This window comes from Oncorhynchus nerka, linkage group LG4 (assembly GCF_034236695.1).
Source record: "Oncorhynchus nerka isolate Pitt River linkage group LG4, Oner_Uvic_2.0, whole genome shotgun sequence".
NCBI lineage: Eukaryota > Metazoa > Chordata > Actinopteri > Salmoniformes > Salmonidae > Oncorhynchus > Oncorhynchus nerka.
In genome coordinates, this window is record NC_088399.1 from 71,191,401 (window position 1) to 71,205,823 (window position 14,423).

General features: G+C 46.5%; 1 protein-coding gene across 1 annotated transcript in view; it reads right to left on the reverse strand.

Annotated features, from left to right (window-relative positions):
• The window catches only part of LOC115128539 (phosphatase and actin regulator 4A-like), a 58,565-nt gene that overhangs the window by 10,723 nt on the left and 33,419 nt on the right, over positions 1–14,423 (reverse strand). The window contains exons 4-8 of the mRNA XM_065018135.1: positions 4,212–4,382; positions 3,900–3,980; positions 2,025–3,587; positions 1,175–1,566; positions 1,002–1,008 (exon numbers count right to left, since the gene is read on the reverse strand). Coding sequence (XP_064874207.1) covers positions 1,002–1,008; positions 1,175–1,566; positions 2,025–3,587; positions 3,900–3,980; positions 4,212–4,382 — 2,214 coding nt within the window. The remainder of the gene's footprint in view (positions 1–1,001; positions 1,009–1,174; positions 1,567–2,024; positions 3,588–3,899; positions 3,981–4,211; positions 4,383–14,423) is intronic.

Genomic DNA, 14,423 nt, shown 5'->3' on the forward strand with positions numbered 1-14,423 from the left:
CTTTCACCTGGTCAGTCTATGTCATGGAAAGAGCAGGTGACCCTAAAGTTTTGTACACTCTGTATATGATATAACCACTGACCCCTGGGATTAGCCAGGAGACATGGAGGGAAAACAGCAGCAGCTGCAGGACTTAAGACTTGCTGAGTGTGTCACTGTAGCAGCCAATCAGAATTCAGACTCTGAAAGCCTATCAGAGAGGAGATCCAAATGATGAAAACTATCATTTCTGCTGCACACAACTTTATGTTCAGCAGATGTCCGCTGTATGATTACGGAGTGAGTGTGAAATGGAGTAACGCATCTATGAGGGCCACACCTTCAGAATGGCATTGGAATGTTCTAATTGCGTCACAACAACTGTTACTACATTGACTGTTGGGATGGGCTCCGACCTAGGGCAGCTGCAGCATGCTGGGTAAGAAGACACAGAACACTGAGGCAGCCAATCAGAGCACTGGACGCTCCGGAGTCACTCCCAGCCTGTCGGAGGAGTGCCAGTGCGGCAATGTGTGTGTGTATGTTGTGCTTGCATAAACGCGGCAAAGACAAACCCCCTGCCCCTCTCTTTGGAGAGTGTCTTGATGTATACTGAAAATGCAGACTAGGGCCTTTTCAGTGAGCCGGAAACTGAAGAGTGGTTGAGGAGTGTGTCAATTTGCTAATAGGCAAACGGAAGCTAGTTCTCCCCTCCTTGATAGCCTCCTTTTGGCGAGGAAGCACAAGTGTCTCCTACCCGGAGTCCTTTGCGGCAGAGTTCTGAAATCTGTCACACCCCCTTTGAACCAGCTGTTGTTTTCTTGAAGGAGAAAATTATGCAAACATTTACAAACGATATGCTACTGAAAATGTCTTGCACAACTAACTTAATGTGTTTTATCACTTTACACAAATTTTGGGATCCACCCCTGTAAACGTAATTTGACTGATGACAAGCGAGTGGAGAAGGCGAGTCATTTCATACAAGAGCATTTTCATCCACATTCCCTCTCCTCGATTACCTTTGACCTTTTTCAAAAGGAGGCGACAAGACGAGAGGACGCAGGATTTGAGAAAATCCAGGAGAAAAGGCCAAGTTACTGTATAGAACAACACCCTGCGTTTCAGTATGCATCGAGTCTAACCATGACACTGAAAAAGACACTTGGGTTGAAAAAGGTCAGGGTTAACTCACCAAGCAGAGCAGGGTTGCTGTTGCGGTTGGTGGGTTTGGGTGGGGGTACAGGTGGCTGCTTGGCATGGGGGGGTACGGGGGGAGGAGTGGCCGATTCCCCCGTGGTGGAGGAGGGGGGTACCTGGCTGGAACGTACAGGGGGACAGGGTTGGAGTGGGTGGGAGGAGGGTCATCACTGATGATCAGGGAGACAGTCCTGGCGGGCTTGGCCACTGCTACAGCAGGGGAGGTAGAGGAGGAGGGTGGGGTGGAGGTCCGGACAGGCTCCGTGGAGGTGGTGATAGTGGGGTGGCTCTTAGGAGGGAGCATGGCCTGTTTGGTAGGAGGCAGCTCTCTACGGGAGGAGTCAGGATCTGGGGTGTGGACAGGGGCGAAGCGGACACCAGTGGACTCTACAGACAGGCACAGGACACACACACAGAGAGAGAGAGAGAGAGAGGGGGGGGAGGTCAGGAGGACAATAGGAGTTTCTATTCCCCCTGATCCCAGGGCTCAAAGTACAACCACAACAAGCACACTGTTACTGTACAGTGCTGAGCACATAGAACACAGAGCTGAGATAAGCTGCAACTCAACGTTGGACAATAAGCAGCTTTTTAACAGATTAACTAAAGACGGATTCTGGTCAAGTCCTCACACCTTTCACAGGGCTGAGAACAAGGAGATTCACAGCGTTACCAGATATACAAAACAGAATCTCCTAGACACTCAACTAGCAGACAGTAACAAATTGCACTTGCCAAGTGCCCAATAAACGAAGCTTCGTTCCACTAAGAATTGTTCAACTTCAACAACTTCAGAGCAACCTTCAGCGAATGCATTGAATTTTACGCCACAGGCTGTTTCTTACCTGCTCGTCCGCGGGTCTCCCCTCCTTTGATCTCCTCAGATGGCATGTACCTGGGCAGGGTGCTCCCGCGGTAAGCCTCAGAGGCAGGACGGACCCTGCTACGGAGGTCCTCTGAGGAGGTCTTCTGGAGACTCTGCCTTAGCTCCATCTCAGAGTGAAGTCTGACCACAGGACGACCCTCTTCAAAACATCTCAAGAGGGTCTCTGGTTTAGCAGGCCTAGGAGGACTCCTCCTCCTATCCCTCTCCTCCCCCCTTTGTTCCCCATCATCTCTCCTTTCATCTGCCTTTTCACGAACAATTATCTTGTACCGGTCATCTTTTCTTTCCCGGTCATCTCTCCTGTCCTCTCTTTTCTCACGATCATCTCTTCTCTCTTTTCCCTCTCTTCTGTCATCTTTTTCTCCTCTCTTCTCCTTGTCCTCCTTCTCTTCGCTCTTCTCTCGATCATCTCTGTCCCTCCTTTCCCTCTCCTCTCGCCGGTCTCTCTTTTCCTTGTTGTCTCTCTCCTCCCTCTCATCACGAGGACCTCTCCTCTCCTCCTTCCCGTCTCTCCTCTCCTCTTTCCCGTCTCTCCTCTCCTCTTTCCCGTCTCTCCTCTCCTCTCTCTTGTCCTGTTTCCCGTCTCTCCTCTCCTCTCTCTTGTCCTCTCTCCTCTCCTCTTTCCCGTCTCTCCTCTCCTCTTTCCCGTCTCTCCTCTCCTCTTTCCCGTCTCTCCTCTCCTCTTTCCCGTCTCTCCTCTCCTCTTTCCCGTCTCTCCTCTCCTCTTTCCCGTCTCTCCTCTCCTCTTTCCCGTCTCTCCTCTCCTCTTTCCCGTCTCTCCTCTCCTCTTTCCCGTCTCTCCTCTCCTCTTTCCCGTCTCTCCTCTCCTCTTTCCCGTCTCTCCTCTCCTCTTTCCCGTCTCTCCTCTCCTCTTTCCCGTCTCTCCTCTCCTCTTTCCCGTCTCTCCTCTCCTCTTTCCCGTCTCTCCTCTCCTCTTTCCCGTCTCTCCTCTCCTCTTTCCCGTCTCTCCTCTCCTCTTTCCCGTCTCTCCTCTCCTCTTTCCTCTCCTCTTTCCAGTCTCTCCTCTCCTCTTTCCTCTCCTCTTTCCAGTCTCTCCTCTCCTCTTTCCAGTCTCTCCTCTCCTCTTTCCAGTCTCTCCTCTCCTCTTTCCAGTCTCTCCTCTCCTCTCTCTTGTCCTCTTTATCCTCTTTCCGTTGCCTCCCCTCCTCCGGAGCAGGTCCTCTCGGTAGTGACCCTCCTCTCCTCTCTGACACGTCAGACGGCACTCTACTCCGTCTCTCCAGATCTATGACTGATAGCCTGGCGTGTGAGTCTACGTCTAGTGGGGCTCGGTTGGAGCGCGAGGCGTCAGAGGGTACCCGGCTCCTGCTCCGGGGGTCGTCTGAAGGGACGCTGCCCCGCCGTGGATCCTCTCCCTGGGGTAGCCAGGTGGGGTTGAGCCCTGGGCCTGCCTCCCCCCGGGACACCTTGATCCCAGTCTCTGAGACCCGGTCAACATCCATAGGTACTGGCTGGCCATTCTTCACCACTGGACCTTTGGAATGGTTCACGTCGTTGCCCTCTGTCACACAGAAATACATTCTGATAAGGAATTTGAGGTCAGCAAAGATATTCTCTACATCTCAGCATTCTCTAAAAGTGTTACCCAACTATCAGTTTTGTTTCCCATTGATAAATTATAGGCTACTAGTATTTATGTAGGCCTTTGTCTACTCCACTATGATCAGGGCCCGTATCCACAAAGCATCTACGAGTAGGGAGTGCTGATCCAGAATCTGTCCATATAATCTTTTTTTATTATAATCAAAAGGCCTGATCCTTGACCAGCACTCCTACTGACATGCTTTGTGGACACGGGCGCTAGTCTGCATACCATTCTCCGGCAGTTCTTTCAGCAATCCTCTGTCAATCAGCTCCTGACGAGGTCTCCTTACTGAGATCTTCCTCTCCAACACTGAAAGTAAACAAATAGGTTTAATTTCCCCGTAACAGAGGTGGCTTGATGAGTAACCTTGTCTGAGACCATGAAGACTTGAGCTCTCTTAAAGGTAACGTCTAGGGTTCAGCTCATCGGGCACAGTCTTGTTCAGAATCAGTAAGATATAAGACAACATTCAACTTCAACACGTCCTTACAATGATGTACAATCCATCCATCAATTTGACTACTTCTAAAGGGCAGGTACCTATTGAGGTTTCCAGAAAGGTCTCGCTGCTCTTCTTCTTCCTCCACTTCCAGGGCTTGAACATATTCCCGAAGCTAGAGAACTTGCCCTTTCGTTTGGAGGGAGGGGTTCCGCCTGATGAGTCACCCCCCTCACTCCCTGTCGTACTCTGCTGCAAGTCCACCTCATCATCTGGAGAGGGAGAGGTGAGTGGCATGACACTTATTACAAGACAGAAAATTAAGGCATGGGGGAAAGAAAATGATAAAATAGGGCAGCACTTAACGAACGTGCTGCCCTGTTTGTAAAAAAGGGATACATTTCCTCTATAGACTAGGGCCTAACTAACTCTCCAACAGTAATGTTAAAGAATTTGGTATTTTATTAGGATCGATTAGCTATTGCAAAAGCATTAGCTACTCTTCCTGTTGTCCACACAAAACATGACATTAATAGACAAGAACAGCTCAAAGACAGAACTACATCAATTTAAAAAAGGAACACGTAGCCTACATATTAATAAATACACAAACTACCTTGGCCAAATAGAGGAGAGGCGTTGTGCCGTGAGGGGTTACTTTATCGGTTTTCTTTAAACCAGATTTGCTGTTTATTTGTGCAATATGAGATGGAAGGGAGTTCCATGCGATAACAGCTCTATATAATACTGTATATGCTTTCTTGAAATTATTTCTGGATTTGGGGACTGTGAAAAGACCCCTGGTGGCATGTCTGGTGGGGTAAGTGTGTGTGTCAGAGCTGTTGGACTATGCAAAAAATAAAATGGAATTTAACACAATGTTTCTTCTAAAAAGAAGTGATGCAGTCAGTCTCTCCTCAACTCTTAGCCAAGAGAGACTGCCATACATAGTATTTATATCAGCCCTCTGATTTACAATGAAGAGCAAGACGTGCCGCTCTGTTCTGGGCCACCTGCAGCTTAACTCGGTCTCTCCTTGCAGCACTCGACAGGACAATAAACAAGATAGGACAAAACTAGAGCCTGCAGGACTATGAACTAGGCTTGTGCTAGTTGGTGCTATATTCCAGCGCCATCTTAGAGTGTGTCTTACTAGACCACAGTACAGACTGAGCCAGGCTTAAAGCTGAAGGCTGGTCTGAATTCCACTCTTACTGGCTGTTGAGTTGTACCAGCTGGCAGAGATTCTTATGTAAGTAAATTGATAAGAGCAGCAGCCAAATAGGTATTAACACAAGAGTTTAACATTGAACTAGAGTGGGATGCTTTCAAAACTGTTTCAATAAAAACATAAGTCCATCACAGTCAATGGTAAACACATAATTACCACAGAAACTGCATTTAAAGAGCAGAATAAACAAAACACGTTTGAGGACAGGGTTAGGTTACTCTCCCAGAAACAATGACTCATAACTGCGCTCCAGCTGATGACATCACCTGCTGCTGCAAATCATGTAACAGATCCAGGAAGACTGGGTGTGAAATATCCACCCATTCTTAGGTGATGAGTCGACCATGCACACACTCGTTGCACAAGAGGACGATGTATAGGACACACAGCAATCGAATGCAATTCCTAAGGAACCAGCCAGGAAGCTTTGAATAGCATGAGGTCCCTACACAACCAGTTCACATTGAGTTCTATATAAAAATGCCACACATCTGTTACAGTCGTCTGGCTTATATAGCGGAGGTCAAACCAATCCAGTTTATGGGTCACACTTTAGGGCAGAGCCAATTTGCAACTTCATCCTCCGTCCATCTCTCCCTCATCCCCTTCGATTCTGACTCTTACCAGACACCCTGTCATGCGAAAGAGGGATACAAGTTAAGTGGAAAGCAACAGATCAAATTCACTCAATTGGCAATTTGACAGATTCAAAAAGAACTAGAGGGAGAGAGAATGCATATCATGCCCTCAGGAAAAAGAACAACTCTGTCCTCGCTTAGCGGTTTTGACAGACCAAATAGTTAAAATAAAAATAGATTAAATTAAAATAGATAAAATAATGCTAAAAATAGGATAGAGGTGTAATTCACTGCAGGCAACACAAACTAATATTATTATAAAAGACTAGAGACAGGTGGCAAAAAGAGAGAGGCAGTCTTCACCTTTTTCTTGATCATCAGCCAGCCTTAGCTCAGACAATACGTGCCAGTCTGCACAGCGAGATAATAAACCCAGAGCATATCGGACTGTTTCTCTCTACCACATCACCGGATTCCTGCCGCTCTGGATCATTACACTGGATCATCGCAGCTAGCTAGCTGCAAACGAGTGGCTACTGTTAGCTAACGCATCTGTCTTGAAGTAAGCACCAGTTAGCCTTGAGCTAGCCTCGACCTAGGCCCATATACCAGCTAATTCTAGGGCTACAATACATATTTTGCCAATTGGCCTGGACCCTTTATTGTCGACATGGAGCCCTGCCGATCCGATCGCCCGATGTGGTCTCAACAGGCTATTCTGTTATGATGTCTCCGAAGAACCATCTGCTAACCCCGGCCCGCTAGCTTTCGGGAACTCTGTTTCCCCTGCTCGCCTAGCGTAGTAGTGACTACCGAACGGCACCCTGACTCACCCATTGCTGCTCTTTTGACCCAAGGATCACTCGGCTACACAGCTGATGCCCCCGGGACAGTTGCAATAACACGGCACCTCATTTTGTTTACCTGTCGGCCTCAGCCTGGAACTCAGGTCCTGTATGTACCTAACTGACCTGCTGTGCCCATTCATCAGGATTTACATGTCGTCTTAGCTCTCCTGATCAACACCTGTGATTGCTTTATGCCTCTCTCTGTCAATATGCCTTGTCTACTGCCGTCTTGGCTAGTTCTTATTGTTTTATTTCACTGTAGAGCCCTCAGTCCCGCTCAACATGCATTAGATAGCTCTTTTGTCCCACCCCACACACATGCGGAGACCTCACCGGTCTTAATTGGTGACTCCAGAGACTAACCCTCTCTCATCGTCACTCAACGCCTAGGTATACCTCCATTGTACTCACATCCTACCATACCCCATATACATTGTGCCCTGAATCTATTCTACCACGCCCCAAAATCTGCTCCTTTTAATCACTGCTCCCAATGCACTAGACAACCAGTTCTTATAGCCTTTAGCCGTACCCTTATCCTACTCCGCCTCTGTTCCTCAAGGTGATGTAGAGGTTACCCAGGCACTGTAGCCCCCAGTTCCACTCCTATTCCCCAGGCACTCTCATTTTTGGACTTCTGTAACAGTAAAAGCCTTGGTTTCATGCATGTTAACATCAGAAGCCTCCTCCCTAAGTTTGTTTTATTCACTGCATTAGCACACTCCGCCAACCCTGATGTCCTAGCCGTGTATGAATCCTGACTTAGGAAGGCCACCAAAAATAAAAAAATGTCCATCCCAACTACAACATTTTCATTCCACTCTGCAGAGATAGTCTGCAGAGTTCGAGCTTCTACTTTTAAAAATCCACCTTTCCAGAAATAAGTGTCTCACTGTTGCCGTTTGTTACAGACCCACCTCAACCCCCAGCTGCGCCCTGGACACCATATGTGAATTATCCCCCATTTATCTTCAGAGTTCGTACTGTTAGGTGACCTAAACTGGGATATGCTTAACACCCCAGCCATCCTACAATCTAAGCTAGATCGCCTCAATCTCACACAAATTATCAAGGAACCTACAAGGTACAACCCTAAATCCGTAAACATGGGCACCTTCATAGATATCATCCGGTCCAACCTGCCCTCTAAATACACCACTGCTGTCTTCAACCAGGATCTCAGCGATCACTGCCCCATTGCCTGTACCGATAATGAGTTTACGGTCAAACGACCCCCCGGGTATCCTGGAAGGATATTGACCTCATTCCGTCAGAAGAGGGTGCCTGGTTATTCTTTAAAAAGTGCTTCTCACCAACTTAACCTCTTGGTGTTAGGGAGCAGTATTTTCATTTTTGGAAAAGAAACGTTCCCGTTTTAAACGGGATATTTTGTCAGGAATAGATGCTAGGATATGCATATAATTGACAGCTTTGGATAGAAAACACTAATGTTTCCAAAAGTGTAAAGATATTGTCTGTGAGTATAACAGAACTGATGTTGCAGGCGAAAGCCTGAGAAAAATCCAATCCGGAAGTGCCCCAGGTTTTGAAAGCGCTGCGTTCCAATGACTCCCTATTCAGCTGTGAATGTACCATCAACGAGCTTACGCCTTCTACGTATTCCCCAAGGTGTCTACAACATTGTGACGTAGTTTTACGCATTTCTGTTGAAGAATAGCCGTAGGCGGCTACATTGCGTAAGTGGTCACATGGTGGCTCCGAGAGAGATTCTCGCGTAAAATACAGAGGTAGCCATTACTCCAATCGGTCTTAGTGAAAAAGAAATTGTCCCGACGGATATATTATCGAAAAGCTATTAGAAAAACACCTTGAGGATGGATTCTAAACAACATTTTCCATGTTTCTGTCGATATTACGGAGCTAATTTGGAATATTTTTCAGCGTTGTGGTGACCGCAATTTCCGGGCGATTTCTCAGCCAAACGTGAAGAACAAAAGGAGCTATTTCGCCTACAAAAATAATATTTTGGGAAAAAATTTGCCGAAGTTCATCAAAGGTAAACGATGTAATTTGATTGCTTTTCTGATTTCCGTGACAAGGTTGCCTGCTGCTAGCAAGGCATAATGCGATGCTAGGCTATGATAAACTTACACAAATGCTTGTCTAGCGTTGGCTGTAAAGCATATTTTGGAAATCTGAGATGACAGGGTGATTAACAAAAGGCTAAACTGTGTTCCAATATATTTCACTTGTGATTTTCATGAATAGGAATATTTTCTATATTTATGTCCGTTGCGTTATGCTAATTAGTGTCAGATGATGACAACGGTCCCGTTCACGGGATGGGGTGTCACTACAGGTTAAATAAGCGTGCCCCATTCAAACACTTTGAACTAAGAACAGATATAGCCCATGGTTCACTCCAGACTTGACTGCCCTTGACCAGCACAAAATCATCATGTGGTATAGTGCATTAGCATTGAATAACACCAGCAATATGCCACTTTTCAGGAAAGTTTGAAACCAATATAGATACACAGGCAGTTTGAAAAAGCTAGCCTTTGCTTTCCTAACAGAAATTTGCATCCTGTAGCACAAACTCCAAAAAGTTCTGAGACTAAAGTCCATGGAGAATAAGAGCACCTCCTCTCAGCTGCCCACTGCCACTGAGGCTAGGAAACAGTCACCACCGATAAATCTACAATAAACGAGAATTTCAATAAGCATTTTTCTACCGCTGGCCATGCTTTCCACCGGTCTACCCCTACCCTGGCCAACAGCTCTGCAACCCCCACAGCAACTTCCCAAGCCTAACCTTCTTCTCCTTCACCCAAATAGCTGATGTTCTGAAAGAGCTGCCAAATCTGGACCCCTACAACTCGGCTGGGCTAGACAATCTGGAACCTCTTTCTAAAATGATCCGCCAAAATTGTTGCAACCCCTATTACTAGCCTGTTCAACCTCTCTTACGTATAGTGTGAAGTCCCTAAAAGATCGGAAAGCTGCCGCAGTCATCCCCCTCTTCAAAAGGGGGAAACAATCTAGACCCAAACTGTTACAGAGCTATATCCATCCTACCCTGCCTTTCTAAAGTCTTCGAAAGCAAAGTTAACAAACAGATCACCGTCCATTTCAAATCCCACCATAGCTTCTCCGCTACGCAATCTGGTTTCTGAGTTGGTCATGGGTGCACTCAGCCATGCTCAAGGTCCTAAACAATATCATAACCGCCATTGATAGAAGACAGTACTGTGCAGCCATCTTCATCGACCTGGCCAAGGCTATCAACTCTGTCAATCACCGCATTCTTATCGGCAGACTCAACAGCCTTGGTTTCTCAAATGACTGCCTCACCTGGTTCAACAACTACTTCTCAGAAAGAGTTCAGTGTGTCAAATCGGAGGGCCTGTTGTCCGGACCTCTGGCAGTGTCTGGGGGTGCCACACAGGGTTCAATTCTCGGGCCGACTCTTTTCTCTGTATATATCAATGATGTTGCTCTTGCTGCTGCTAATTCACCTCTACGCAGACGACACCATTCTGTAAACTCCTGGCACTTCTTTGGACACTGTGTTAACAAACCTCCAGACGAGCTTCAATGACATACAACACTCCTTCCGTGGCATCCAACTGCTCTTAAATGCAAGTAAAACTAAATTCATGCAATTCAACAGATCGCTGCCCGCACCCAACCACCCGACTAGCATCACTACTCTGGACGGTTCTGACTTAGAATATGTTGACAACTACAAATACCTAGTTGTCTGGTTGGACTGTAAACTCTCCTTCCAGACTCACATTAAGCTTCTCCAATCTAGAATGGGCTTCCTATTTCGCAACAAAGCCTCCTTCACTTATGCTGCTAAACATACCCTCGTAAAACTGAATATCCTACCAATCCTTGACTTCGGCGATGTCATTTACAAAATAGCCTCCAACACTCTACTCAGCAAATTGGATGTAGTCTATCACAGTGCCATCCATTTTGTCACCAAAGCCCCATATACTACCCACCACTGCGACCTGTATGCTTTCGTTGGCTGGCCCTCGCTTCATATTCATCGTCAAACCCACTGGCTCCAGGTCATCTATAAGTACTTGCTAGGTAAAGCCCCGCCTTATCTCAGCTCACTGGTCACCATAACAACACCCACCGGTAGAACATGCTCTAGCCGGTATTTCTCACTGGTCATCCCCAAAGCCCAAACTTCCTTTGGCCGCCTTTTCTTCCAGTTCTCTGCTGCCAATGACTAGAACGAATTGCAAAAATCACTGAAACTGGAGGCGGATATCTCCCTCTCTAACTTTAAGCATCAGTTGTCAGAGCAGCTTACCGATCACTGTACCTGTACACAGCCCATCTGTAAATTGCCCACCCAACTACCTCATCCCTGTTTTCTTTTCTTTTTTTGCTCCTTTGCACCCAAGTATCTCTACTTGCAGATCTTCTGCACATCACTCGTGTTAATGCTAAATTGACATTATTTCGCCACTATGGCCTATTTATTGCCTTACCTCCCTAATCTTACTACATTTGCACAACACTTTATATAGATTTTTCTATTGTGTTATTGACTGTACGTTTGCTTATCCCATGTGTAACTCTGTGTTGTTTGTGCGGCACTAATTTGCTTTATCTTGGCCAGGTCGCAGTTGTAAATGATAACTTCTCTACTGGCCTGCCTGGTTAAGTAAAGGTGAAAAAATAAAAAAGTTGTGTGAGACGGGGCCAAGATTCAGGAGGGGAAGATGGGGTGCTGATATCCCTGTGGCAGGCAGGCGCCAGGTTCATCTCAATTCCACAGAACAGGTTGAGAGAGACAGAAAGAGAGAGAGAAGCCAGTCAATGCCAGCAAAAACAAACCAGACCATTGAGTTCAGTTGTTTTGGTTGCAGCCTCTAATTTTTTTGCCTACGACCCATTTTGTTATCTGAAAATTCTCACAACACCAATGTTCACTTTTTTGTTTGGGGCGATTGCAGTTAAATGAAAACATTGTAGCAGTATTTCTGATTGTCTTCTCAACTCACCATCACACAGTGGTGTAAAGTACTTTTACTTCACTCCATTACTAAGGAAATTATACTTTTTACTCCATACATTTCCCCAGACACCCAAAAGTACTCGTTACCTTTCAAAAGCTTAGCAGGACAGGAAAATTGTCCAATTCACACACTTATCAACAGAATATTCCTTGTCATCCCTAATGCCTCCGATCTGGCGGACTCAAACACAAATTATTCCTTGGTAAATGATGTCTGAGTGTTGGAGTGTGACCCTGGCTAGCCGTCAATTTAAATAAAACTAGAAAATGGTGGCGTCTGGTTTGCTTAATATAAGGAATGTGACATTGCTAAAATATAAGTGTCAAAAAAGAAAATCACATTTACCTTTGATACTTAAGTATATTTAAAACCAAATACTTTTACACGTTGAGTGGGTGACTTCACTTGAGCCATTCTATTAAGGTATCTTTACTTTTACTCAAGTATGACAATTGGGTACTTATTCCACCACTGCCATCACATTTAATATGGAGCTATGACAGGTTAATTGCAAATGATGTCACCTCACCAGCACTAATAAGATCGGTGTGCTTGATGAATGTCGCGTGGGAGCTTCTCAAAGTCATGGGGCATGGACGACGGTACACACACATCTCTGCTGTCACATCCAATCTGGATAGATTTTTGGGTTTAATGCTGACGAGAGCACTGAATCCAGCTTCAAACAGATACAGTCTGAGCTGGCTAAGGGTGTCATGAGTTTTACAGTGCAACTCGGAACTCTGAAAAATATGAGGCCAAATCATGATGTCAGTGATCTTTAGGTTGGAACGTCGGAGCTCTAGATGGAAGGCCGAGTTACTGAGGTGGGTGACTGTTCCAAACAATTGTATTTCCAGTCTGAGTTCTGTTTTTTGAGTTCCCAGTTGTCTTGAACTCATTGAAGTCGGATATTTCTCAGTTTCGAGTTGTTTTGAATGTGGCATTAATGCTCAGAGGTAGCCGGCAGGGTATTCCCTTTGAGTCAGGAACCAAAACTCCTCCGTAGTGACCTGTGAATGCATTCGGTAACATGACAGCTCAGGTAGCTGTTCGATTTCACTTAACGGCATGTCAACTGAACCAGGCTCACAGTCAAACGGATTGGGAATTAGGTCCCAAAGTGCAATTAAAAGTGTTGGAGGTGATTAGTCATCACTTGTGTGGGACACTTACTGATGCTGTTTTCTGTTAGAAACATGCAGTCGAGGAAGGGGGCATGGTTGGCTTTTGAAAGACCAATAATAATAATTTCCTCTGAAACCACTGACTCAGTCACTCATCTGTAGAATGTTTTTGTATTTCCCCTGTATGCTTGCGTTCAGTTTCCTAAACATGTCTGTTGAACATCTTGGCCATGTTCTGTTATAATCTCCACCCGGCACAGCCAGAAGAGGACTGGCCACCCCTCATAGCCTGGTTCCTCTCTAGGTTTCTTCCTAGGTTCTGGCCTTTCTAGGGGGTTCTTCCTAGCCACTGTGCTTCTACACCTGTATTGCTTGCTGTTTGGGGTTTTAGGCTGGGTTTCTGTACAGCACTTTGACATATCAGCTGATGCAAGAAGGGCTATATAAATACACTGCTGCAAAAAAATAAGGGAACGCTAAAATAACACATCCTATATCTGAATGAATGAAATAATACTTTTTTCTTTACATAGTTGAATGTGCTGACAACAAAATCACCCAAAAATTATCAATGGAAATCAAATTTATCAACCCATGGAGGTCTGGATTTGTAGTCACACTCAAAAGTGCAAATCCACACTACAGGCTGATCCAACTTTGATGTAATGTCCTTAAAACAAGTCAAAATGAGGCTCAGTAGTGTGTGTGGCCTCCATATTCCTGTATGACCTCCCTACAACGCCTGGGCATGCTCCTGATGAGGTGGCGGATGGTCTCCTGAGGGATCTCCTCCCAGACCTGGACTAAAGCATCCGCCAACTCCTGGACAGTCTGTGGTGCAACGTGGCGTTGGAGGATGGAGCAAGACATGATGTCCCAGATGTGCTCAATTGGATTCATGTCTGGGGAACGGGCGGGCCAGTCCATGGCATCAATGCAGTCCTCTTGCAGGAACTGCTGACACACTCCAGCCACATGAGGTCTAGCATTGTCTTGCATTAGGAGGAACCCAGGGCCAACCGCACCAGCATACGGTCTCACAAGGGGTCTGAGGATCTCATCTCGGTACCTAATGGCAGTCAGGCTTCCTCTGGTGAGCACATGGAGGGCTGTGCGGCCCCCCAAAGAAATGCCACCCCACACCATGAATGACCCACCGCCAAACCGGTCATGCTGGAGGATGTTGCAGGCAGCAGAACGTTCTCCACGGCGTCTCCAGACTCGTCTGTCACATGTGCTCAGTGTGAACCTGCTTTCATCTGTGAAGAGCTCAGGGCGCCGGTGGCGAATTTGCCAAGCAAATGCCAAACGTCCTGCACGGTGTTGGGCTGTAAGCACAACCCCCACCTGTGGACGTCGGGCCCTCATACCATCCTCATGGAGTCCGTTTCTGACCGTTTGAGTAGACACATGCAAATTTGTGGCCTGCTGGAGGTCATTTTGCAGGGCTCTGGCTGTGCTCATCCTGCTCCTCCTTGCACAAAGGCGGAGGTAGCGGTCCTGCTGCTGGGTTGTTGCCCTCC